The following is a 10972-nucleotide window of genomic DNA, read 5'->3' as shown; positions in this document are numbered from 1 at the left end:
AGAATTATTTAAAGGCTTTTTTTTTATCCATCTCTCTCGTTAGATTTTGTCCATCAGTTCGAAAAAGTTATTCGTTTTTAAAAATGAATAAATAATAAAATTTTAAAAATACATAACAATAATTAAAGCCCCTTTTTGACGGTTTTGTCGGTTTCCTGTTTTAATGAAAACAACGATGAGGGAAGGGGAAGCTGGAGGCTGGTGTGGGCTGGAGACCGGCAGAGGGGGGGTTGAAGGCAGTGGCAGGGCTCGGCTGGTGGTGTGGCTGGACTGGAGGCTGGAGGATCCACTGGTGAGGTGGTGTGACAGGCAGATGCTGGCTGCACTGAACACAGGAGAGAAGAAGTTAGCAAAACTGCAACTGAGCACCAGGGGCGGAGCCAGACATTATAAACATTCGGGGATTAATCGCAATTAAAGTCGATATTCAGGGGGACATGCTCCCCAAGGGAATTTCTTTCCCCATTCACAGAAGCTACAAGCTGTTTACTGTATCAAGCCATTTGTACATCATTTGGGAAGCCACGCCCACACACGTACACAGGGACAGGACAGAGGGAAAACCACCTGGAGATACCGTGACAATTTTATTACTCTGGAGTGTGTTTGTTTTATAATAAGCCCATTTTATTATTCTCAACACAGTATTGGATTTAATAGTAAGCATTTTTATTTATTTCTATGGTCTCAGTATTTGTTTCTATTTAATCATTGGGCCATATTAAGCCATTTTGTGCAACGTCTAAATGTTTGGATCCCCTTGATTTTATAACAATATGAAGCTAATTGTTTGTATGGTTGGTGGAAATGAGATTGTGTCCAGTTTATAAGTTTTTAAAGAATAAAATTAAACCCGAGTTTTTTTTTTTATCATCGATGTGATCCACTCTATTACATCCGTGCTCTATTACTAATGTCGTCGCCTAGTGACGGCCCCAAAACAGAACGTCATATTTACGCGACAGCGGAGTCACGCACAGTGACAGTTTCCTGTAGTTCAGAGGACTCGCAGCTTTTTAAGTAAAGCTACTTAAACTCAGATAAACATGTCTACTGCCATGAATTTTGGCTCGAAGTCTTTTAAACCTCGGGCTCCGGATAAAGGATCTTTCCCTCTGGATCATTTCGGTGAGTGAAGACACTCGGCTGTGTCCAGGAAGGGTGAATAACATTGAAACATTCCGACGTGCACAACACGCACTTTATTTTTATTTTGCCATTAACATGAACATGACAAGCCTTGACTTATGTGAGGTTGCTTTTTTATTTCAGGAGAGTGTAAAGACTTTAAGGACAAGTTCATGAAATGTCTGAGAGACAGCAGCTACGACAACTCCCAGTGTCGACTGCAGTCCAAAGATTACCTGGAGTGCCGGATGGAGCAGTAAGAACCATTATTACAAATACTAACATGCGGTGGTGACTCAGTTAAGTTTAACAGTGTGCTCATACTTCTAAACAAAAAATGTCATGTTTTAATCAGAGCTGCATAATGTCCTTGTTGTTTTGTGTTTTCCAGTCAGCTGATGGCCAAGGAGCCTCTGGAGAAACTGGGATTCAAGGATCTGATGGATCCTCCTCCCAGCCAAGCGGACAGTAACACTAAACCGTGACTTTACACCACAGCTGCTGTTTCAGAAATACAAGGATGGTGTTTCTCTGAACTTGAAAGATTCAACAATTAGCTGGGGATAGGATGAGGCAAAGACTGCTGTGAGTGTGAAGCTGAGAAGGAGGACACTGGTTTGACTTGCCGCCTTAGTTTGAGGTCACAGAGAACAATGTAATTTTCTCAATCACTTGTGTACATAAGATTATTATGTATAATATATAGAGATGTTGTTTTGTGGTGTGTCAATAAATTCTTTGTATTTAAACTAAACTTTGTGTTGATCGACCTTAGATTCTTTTATTCTTCTCAGCTGCTGGAGGCTCAACAGTTTGAGCTCTGTGTCAAAAATGGTTCGTTGTTTCAAAGCATATGATACAGTTAATACGGTGGCAGCTGCTGTTGGCATTGCATTTGTATGGTCCCATATAATAGGGATTCAAATATTGTCCATTTACTGTATACTGTATTTTATTTGAAGTTCAAAACCTGGAATTCCTAACAACGCACTGGGGGGGGGGATCTGCTATCTAGACTCAGATTGATACTAGAGCCTTTAGACAAGTATTTTTCTTATTAATAAGTCTATAAGAGGAAAATATATTCATTCCCTTTTCAGTATATACCAAGAAATACAATCAGAAAACACAAAAGGCAGATAGGATATAAATATGTAAATATGTAACCCCCATTAAACATTAAAGAAAGAAAACAAAAACTTCAATATAAAAGCGACATGTTGTAGTTTTACAGGGGGTTGTGTGCCAGACTATTTCTTTACTGGGCACAGTTCCTGCAGTCTTTTCATCACTGTAAGGTTACCAGGCAACCAGTGCAGACACTTTGGTTTCTGTATGGATTAAACGAACGAGACATAACATAATGATTAGTGAGCTGTGTGCAGCGGTGATCCTAGACTCTGGGGAAACTGCAGTGTCTTTATGGGAGGTTTAAGGGGGTTTATAATGTAGAAATCAGCAAATGTTGTTGTGACTGGTTCCTCCCAAAACGATCGTGTGAATCATAAAAAAAAAATCAATGAATCACACTTAAATGTTTTTTTTTTTTTTTAAGTTAAAACAATGACATTTATTGTCAAGTCGCAAGTTGAACGGCACATTAAGCCAGCAATACAAAATGAGGCACACGTACACACACCACGTCATGCAGATTGCATCAGTCCACCACAGAGGCAACGATTAAACACAACTGTTGCTCCCTAAACTAAAACCACAAACATCTGGATCAGAAGTTCACAGTGTGACATATATATATATATATATATATATATATAAAAAAAAACAAGTGGGAAAAGGAACAAAAATTCCTGATGCATCAGTAATTCAGCGAGTGACACTCTTACCTCTTTCTATTGACAATCTAATGATGACTATATCATTTTTTAACTTACTGTATATTAGAACGGACACATATTGCTAACTGGTACTCTACTGAATATAACTCGCATGTATAGCTGCCTTTGTAATGATTTACTGTAAACGGTGATGCAGTTACAAACTCTGCTATGACATCATACAGTATGTTAAACATAGGTGTTTTAATACAATCCCAACCCAAGAATTAAGAGTGTGGGAGCCACCAGACTCTCATTCACCGCAGTGAAATATATGGTCCAGATGTTATTTTGTCCCACCCCCTCTAGATCCCTTATTCCATATAGGCAAATTAACTGAGGAGGAGGGTTACAGTACAGCTTGTTTTAAAACTCAGTATTGATGTATAGTTAAAATATGACCAGTAGCACAATTTAACATCTTATAAGATTATATTATATTATATTATTATTATTATCATATTAAAATGCCACTGGACAGAAATAAAAGTGAACATCTTGGTCCTGCCAGATGGATTTCAGAGAACACTGGTTGACGTATTAAACTGTAGATTTACTTTAAGAATGTTTCAAAGTCATTGGTGGGTTTACTGTTTCGGTGATGACAGCAGTGACATGAGATTCAATCATGTTTACCCAGCAGATAATTTTCTCTGTGCATGTGATGGTGAGTGATAAAACATTTAGTGCGTTTTTGGACTCGGCTGAATTGGATGGAAATGTGCATTAATTTGTTTTGGTTTTTTTTGCAGAATTTCAGGAAATGTTTTTAAGATTTTCGTGGAAACTTGACTATTGTGTTCAGGGTTTGATACATGGCTTTTACATTTTTTTAAATGACATATCAACTACATACTGGTGTGTTTACAGCACAAGATATAGTTTTAGGTCTGACTCAGTAAAGCAATGACACTAAAGCACAACATTTTAGCACTTCTAATGAAAATGTATTTTTAGCCTTCACCTGTGCATATTTGTCATATACCTGAGCAATATTAGCTCATTGCAGGTGAACTGGTAACAGTGTATATGTCTGCCCATAAATAACAAGAAATTGCAGTACAGAATGGCCAAAGTAGATTTTAGGTCATTTACAGACAGTCTGTCGTAGTTTATCCACCAGAGAGCGCTGACAAGTTTATTTTTACACTGTAATTCGTCCCACTTAGTGTGTGTTTTGGTGACACTGTTTGATTATGTGTTAATGTTTAAAAAATATTATCTGCACATATGTCTTTATCAAATATTTTGAACTCCTAAAAATTGTTATCAGCACCTCATGTTCATCAGTTCTAGCTGGAACATGTAAAGCAGATCTAGCATTTACATACAGGAAGTTATTTACATAACTATAATTCAGTTTCTCCACTCTCCACCAATAACGTATTATTTACTGTAAGATTACTATCACCATTTAGCTCCATCAGATAGAGCTGCTGCTTCTCATATTATACAGTGCATACTCTGATGTTAGCACGAAACACTGGTTTAAACTAACTAGAAAAACCTGTATCTCCTTCATGTTCGCATGGTCACACCGACACTGATCAAAAGGACACAGTAGAGGAGCAGATCAAGACGAGGGGGGGGTGGGGGTTCAATAATCATTAGCGGGAGGAGTTGGAACTGGAACGTGACCGGTGACGGCGGCGGCCAGGGGATCGAGACCTGCGTCGTACTGGAGAGCGTCGCCGTGGAGACCGAGACCTAAGAGACAAAAAAAAAAAAAAAAAAAAAAAAAAAAAAAGTAAGACAAAGTAAGAAAAAATGTTTGAGAGTGAAAGACCAAAAGCAAAATCTGACTGGACAAGGGTAAGAAGGTAAATCCTACTCATCTCAATGCCACAGCAACAAACTGTAAATATAGAGATTGTATCAGCCGCTCCAGCAGCTGATCACATGCTGCTTACCTTCTCCTCATTCGAGGCGGCGTGCGTCGCCACATCGGGGGTGGAGGAGGCATCCTGCGGGGAGGGGACAGCCTGCGAGGAGGAGGGCGCACTGTCGGAGTCAGCACGGCCGTGACTGTGATTTCCTGACCGTCAATCTGACCTGAAAAAAGAAAATCCAGCAAAATCTACACATTAATTTCTGCACATTAGTATAAGTGCCACCGTGTCAGTGTCACTTACACTGTATTATACATGACTTAGAACATTGCTCTTATACAATCAGTGTTCCCCCACATCCTCTTACCTCCGTCCATGTGTTTCAGGGCCTTCTCCGCCTCCTCGGGTGTCTCAAACTCCACGTAGGCGTAACCTTTGGACAGGTGAGGGTGGATGCGGTTCATGGGCATGTCAATCATCTTGATCTTGCCATAGGTGGAGAAAATCTCCTGGATGTGTTCCTGCAAAAAGGCACAAAAGAGGACACTTGAACATTTGCCCCAACATCTACATCGAGGTATATTTATATTTTTAAAGTAATCGGCAGAGAGATGATGAGATGTCAGAGAGATGTGCCACGCAGTCGGCAGCATGGTTAAGCGTTCACCTTGATGACGTTTCTCGTCAGCCGGCCCAGGTACACCTTGGTGGGTTTGGGTGTGGGGCTCCTACGTCGTCGGTCTCTGTCATCCTTCTTTGCTGATTTTGACCTTCAGTGACATTTGCATTGCAGTTATTATCAGTGGTGGAAGTGGTACTCAGATCTGTTACTCAAGTAGCAAGATCACAGTGTAAAAATACATGCATTCATTCAATTGTACTTGAGTAAAAGTATAAAAATATAAGCATCAAAATATACTTAAAGTACCAAAATTAAAAATGGCATATTGACAGAATATAATTATTGATATGCATTCATTCATGTAGCACTTTAATGTAGCAACTTTAAAACATTTTTCACCAACATCACCAATAACGCCTGACTGTACTGTGAGAGACTCAGACAATCTTAATTTATACACAGAAGAAATAAGGTTTAACTGCTTGCTTAATACATTACAATATTTAAAAATGACCAATTCCATACTTTGAGCGTGAGCGTCGTCTGTTGTTGTGGCGCTGGCGGCTGGGGCTCGGCGAGGAGGATGAGGAGGAAGAAGAAGAGGAGCGGGAGCTGGACGAGCCCGAGTGGCTGGAGGCAGAGGAGCTGGAGCCGCTGGAGGATCCAGAGCTGGAGCCTGAGCTGCTGCTGGAGCTGGAGCTGGACCTAAAACAACAGCAGGTTTCAGGATGGGGAGGAAGTGGCTGAACCAGCATGTGCTGTGACATTACATGTGAGTGTGTCAAAGTCAACACAGACCAGCTCAATACTGACAGAGAATCGTTGTAATTAAACCACCCTGTGTCTAACATTTCCCTCTAACCTGACAATGAAATGGAAAACAAATGAACATAACAAAAACAGAACCTGACAGCTGCATCCAGTTTTATTTTGTAAAATTAGCCCCTGACCTGCTGCTCCCACTGGAAGCACTGCGCCGTGTACGGTTCTTCTCTCGGCCCCGGTCTTTGTCGGCCCCGTCTTTTGTGGCTCCTGACTTCTCCTTCACTCGCTGTTTGCTCTTGTCATCCTCCTTCCTCTTCGTTGGGGAAGGCGCCCTGATGGAGGAGAGGAAAACAAACACGAATCAGGCTTCAAGCCTCTGAATGTCACCTGGCAGATATTAAATCGCTTTCACTAGAAGCAAGAACAGATGTCTATTGGATCTGGTGTTTGCGAACTGTAACATCAAACTTTCAAGCTGACTGTTGTTTAATGAGTAAACTTATAAACGGGTTTCTAAATTTTAAATTCACAGGTATCCATATACGTTAATAAAAATACTGCAAATATGACTACACTTTTGAAGCAAATAAATAAGATGTCAAATTGTTTGGTAAAAATCCATTACGATTTCACAATTAATAGCGCTAATTCAAACGGCATTAGCATTACCATTAGCTAGTGAGCTAATATCAGTTTATTATGCTGTGCTGGTATTCAGGTGTGCGCTTTTTAAACCAAAACATTGTGGTTATTCGACTCTGGCGTTACAGCGTTGTTATTAATTAGTCATACATGAAAATAACAAAGAAACACTAACTGAAATTGTAACGTTTACTTACATCTTTTCGCCTACTCGCGACAGTTATAGTCGCACAAAGATGACGTAACGCTTTAGCTTGCTGTAAACCAATCACAACATTGTGCGCACATAGGCGGTGACCTGCGATGGCTATGTGAAACTATTTCCCTCAACATGGGCTGCCAGGTTATTTTATCCTATTTTCGCTAGTTATGTAGCCCTTGTTGTCTCCTTTTAGAAGTTTAATGATAATAGCTGAAAGCAAAAACACAATCAATATTGAGTGTAAAATATAATTACATATTATGAACGTGATACACCGAATTCATTGTAAATTTGTTGATCCTACAGGTGTGAGTTGTTTTAAAATAGTGTAGTTCATCATTATTATGTTATGTTATATTGCCTTTGACTTTTTTGTTTTTTCTTCTTGTATCTTCTGAACTATTTTGGTTTTTTTTTTTATTCCTCTCTCTCTGTATTGCCTGTATATTTGAATGTTTTACAATAAAGATTGAAAAAAAAAAAACCGGTGTGATGCCTGACAGGTTACACTGAGGACATTTAATACATCATCTGAAGGTAGGAAGTTTGCCTGATGGCTAACGGTAGTTTTAAAGTGGAGCAACACGGAGTGAAGGGCATGCACGTTTTCTTCCTCTGGAACAGCTGAGCTTAAGATGAACTCCACACATGATACTGACCCGGAGGAAACCAGCGAAACGCCAGGCAGTGCCAGGATCCTTGCTTTGACTGTGTGCTCTGCAGCCATTGGAGGCACCTTCCAGTATGGCTACAACATCTCAATCATCAACGCTCCTACCAGCTACATTCAGGGTTTCATCAACGATACCTACATGGAGCGGTGGGGCACAAGCTTGGACATCCCTCAGGTGACCATACTGTGGACTGTTATTGTATCAGCCTTCTCACTGGGAGGTTTGGTGGGTGCGCTTTTAGCAGGTCCTATGGCAGTCCACTTTGGGAGGAAGAACTCGCTGCTTCTGAACAATTCTTTCCTGTTTGTTGGCGCTGTGCTGGTGCTAACGTGCAGGGTGGCAAAGTCTTTTGAGATGATCATCCTCGCTCGATTTCTGGTGGGAATGAACTCAGGCGTAAGTATGAACATTCAGCCTATGTATTTTGGGGAGAGCGCCCCCAAACACCTCCGAGGTGCTGTGGCTTTTTCCTCAGCTGTTTTCACTGCATTTGGGATTTTCTTGGGTCAGGTTGTGGGACTCACTGAGCTGCTGGGCACAGAGCCTCTTTGGCCCTACTTACTAGCTAGCAACGCTTTGCCGGCATCGATCCAGCTGCTTACCTTACCTTGGTTCCCTGAAAGCCCCAGGTACCTACTCATTGACCGGGGGGATAGGGAAGCGTGTGTCCGGGCACTTGGGAGACTCCGCGGTGGGGAGGCTCCTGTCTCGGAGATGGAGGAGATGCTTCAGGAGCAGCAGCAGCAACAATCAATAGCCTTAAGTTCTGGAGGTGCAGCTTCTGCCAAGACGCCCTGGGCCTTGTTTAAGGATCGCGACCTGCTACCCCAGCTCAGGACAGTCATGGCTGCCAGTAGTGCTATGATGCTCTGTGGCAATGACTCCTTCTACTTCTATGCTTCTTACATCTTTCTCGAAGCAGGGATCCCTCCAGAGAAAGTCCAGTATGTCACCATTGGCACCGGGGCATCTGAGCTAACCGCTTCTATACTGAGTAATTTCCTGATTGAACGTGTGGGCCGCAGGTACCTTCTCGTCGGAGGGTACAGTCTTATGTCTTGCTGGACTGTAGTCTTCACTGTAGCTCTTAACCTCCAGAGTCGCGGGGTGGCGGGGATGCCCTACCTCAGCATGGCATGTGTTTTCTCGTACATCCTCAGCTTTGGCTTGGGCCCCGCAGGAGTGACCGGGATCCTACCTGCTGAGATCTTTGACCAGGCGGCTCGCCCGGCAGCGTACATGGTCGCCGGCTCGCTCATGTGGATCAGCCTGTTCTTGGTGGGAATGTTGTTCCCTTTCATCGTCAACAGCTTGGGGGACTTCTGCTTCTTGCCTTTCTTGGCTGTTTGTTTGGTGTCTGCTTTGTTTTTGGGGCTCACATTACCAGAGACTAAAGGCAAGACGCTGGCTGAGATTACCGCAGAGTTTCATAGAAAAAATGAAACGAAGAATGACAGGCCAGGGAGGCAGGTGGATGAGTCCAACACAGATCAGCCCCAGCTCCATACGGCCTGTTCCTTCACTAGCCTGACACAAGATCCTGGCTGCAACCAAAAGAATAGGGACTGAAATTTGACATGCTCCAGTGAAAGTGGGAACAAACCAGGCTGTGCCTTTTGTGGTCGCTAAATGCACTTTCACTGTCGGGTAGATTACTCCAGAGATATAATCTAAATTCCTTATTGATGAAAGATGATCTCTGCATAATGACTGATAATTCATAATTTAATTATGAGCTTTAAGATTCTGTATCCATTCACTGGATGTGTGAAGTATGTAACAGATGTGCTGTCCTTATCTCACTACTCAGGCAAGAGAGTGGTAAGATACTCTTCTGTTGTGATCTCTGTTGTGGCAATTACATACAGTACGCTCGCACAGAGGAAGCATCCTAATAACCTCAATCAGCTACTACTACTAATCAGCTAATCTGCTACTGTTTATAGTTTTTTTTTTATCATAAACATGACTTCATGTTTAAGTTTGATCAACGTTTTGAATGACTTCACCCTTTATAAGTTTAAGGTATAAGAAGGAAATTCACGTCACAAGAAACAATCTGAACGGCTGGGGAACAGATAAAGAGCTTGTGAAACCTGTAGTAAGTCACTGTCTTGAGTCGTAATGTGTGTTTCTAACTGAAGGAAGGAGTCAAGACAATAATATACCTCACATGAAGCCTCATAGTCCTCACTCATACCCACTCCAACTCTTTCCAGTAGAGTGGGTAATCGTTTGAATCGCCTGTATTAAAGGATTACTCACCCTAATTCAACACATCTGCACTGGGTAGATAATGGTGCTTGTTTATTATGTAATCTGACTGTTTTGTTGACATGTCTGTCTAGTTCAGTGATCCATGTTTGTGCACCTTTTTCCCCCACAATCAAAGATCCAAGTGGAAATATTGACTCCAAACTCTGGCAGCTTTGGTGTCATGTTCTACCCGGTTCATTTCGCAGGATATCATGCCTCTGTAATTTATCAACAAACCTGTGGTGCTGCTCGCAATTTAACAAACGTATGAAACATCATCTGAGGCACTGAGTGGACGGCTGCAGCGCTGCAAACGGTCCAGTAGGTGTTGCACTGTCACTGTTGTTTGCGTGCTCTCCTTCACATACTGGAAATATAAAGCTGTATGATATCAAAAATGAATCACAGATGTATTTCAGCCGAGTGAAGAGGACACATTCAGCAGCTGTCAGCTCAACAACCTCTCCAGGCCGTCTGTCGACCAATCTGTCATGGCTTCTGTATAATTTCTTAGTAAAACATTATTTATTCTTTCTTTTTTTTTTTTTTAAATGGTAATCTAAATCACCGTTTCAATCATTTTCCTGGAAACTTTCCTGGATTTCAGGGAGGAAAACACACGTAGCATGTTGAAGACGCTGTGCACTGACTGAATGAATTTACTAGTTACTGTATGACACTGTCAATCCAAAGAATGTTATGATAGTAAGCATGTGATAAAAATGTGTAATGTTCAGGCTGTGTTTTTAGTTATTGGCTGCAAAAATACATTATATTTATTCAATGGGAACAATAATAAAACATAAAAGTGCTGATCTACACCATTGTCTTCCTGATTTGGGCAGTTTGACTGATTCTGCCTGTCAGATCGAACTGCTTTCTTAATTACGTTTAATCACATTACTTGGTCTCCCTCTGGTACTTTAATCCAGCCGCTCCCCTTTAAATCTGTTAGCGTAATAGTGTTTATTTGTGGAAACAAGTGCTGTTTGAGAGCATCTCACTCTGAAGTGAGGAAA

General features: G+C 41.5%; 2 protein-coding genes and 1 pseudogene across 2 annotated transcripts; 2 read left to right on the top strand and 1 right to left on the bottom strand.

The window, feature by feature from the left end:
• The first annotated feature begins 957 nt into the window (after window positions 1–957).
• Window positions 958–1882, top strand: LOC111654583 (cytochrome c oxidase assembly protein COX19-like). The gene is made up of 3 exons (XM_023405679.2): window positions 958–1128; window positions 1273–1384; window positions 1520–1882. The coding sequence occupies exons 1-3, from the start codon at window positions 1047–1049 to the stop codon at window positions 1611–1613; spliced, it is 288 nt and encodes a 95-aa protein (XP_023261447.1). The 5' UTR covers window positions 958–1046; the 3' UTR covers window positions 1614–1882.
• Window positions 1883–3147: 1265 nt separating this feature from the next.
• On the bottom strand, window positions 3148–7070 carry LOC111654585 (RNA-binding protein with serine-rich domain 1-like). Its single transcript, XM_023405680.2, has 7 exons — window positions 7019–7070; window positions 6365–6511; window positions 5940–6119; window positions 5460–5562; window positions 5160–5313; window positions 4874–5015; window positions 3148–4670 (listed from the first exon to the last, which is right to left on the bottom strand). Coding segments are annotated over exons 1-7 (828 nt in total). The 5' UTR covers window positions 7021–7070; the 3' UTR covers window positions 3148–4570.
• A 503-nt stretch (window positions 7071–7573) lies between these two features.
• LOC111654584 (solute carrier family 2, facilitated glucose transporter member 11 pseudogene) lies at window positions 7574–10772 on the top strand (annotated as a pseudogene).
• The last annotated feature ends 200 nt before the right edge of the window (window positions 10773–10972 follow it).

This window comes from Seriola lalandi, unplaced genomic scaffold, assembly GCF_002814215.2.
Source record: "Seriola lalandi dorsalis isolate HSWRI2012SDOR001 ecotype SW California unplaced genomic scaffold, Sedor1 jcf7180002054282, whole genome shotgun sequence".
NCBI lineage: Eukaryota > Metazoa > Chordata > Actinopteri > Carangiformes > Carangidae > Seriola > Seriola lalandi.
Note: the sequence above shows the minus strand (reverse complement) of the source record. Positions and strands in the feature narration are given on the sequence as shown.

What these genes read in the sequence shown, in the direction of transcription:
- LOC111654583 (XM_023405679.2), top strand. Translation starts at nt 1,047, where the DNA reads ATGTCTACTGCCATGAATTTTGGCTCGAAGTCTTTTAAACCTCGGGCT. An exon ending in TTTCCCTCTGGATCATTTCG is followed by an intron (nt 1,129 to 1,272) that starts GTGAGTGAAGAC and finishes TTTTTATTTCAG; the next exon opens with GAGAGTGTAAAGACTTTAAG. An exon ending in CTGGAGTGCCGGATGGAGCA is followed by an intron (nt 1,385 to 1,519) that starts GTAAGAACCATT and finishes TGTGTTTTCCAG; the next exon opens with TCAGCTGATGGCCAAGGAGC.
- LOC111654585 (XM_023405680.2), bottom strand. An exon ending in CCTGAAACACATGGACGGAG is followed by an intron (nt 5,016 to 5,159) that starts GTAAGAGGATGT and finishes TTCTTTTTTCAG; the next exon opens with GTCAGATTGACGGTCAGGAA. An exon ending in CCGCCTCGAATGAGGAGAAG is followed by an intron (nt 4,671 to 4,873) that starts GTAAGCAGCATG and finishes TTTGTCTCTTAG; the next exon opens with GTCTCGGTCTCCACGGCGAC.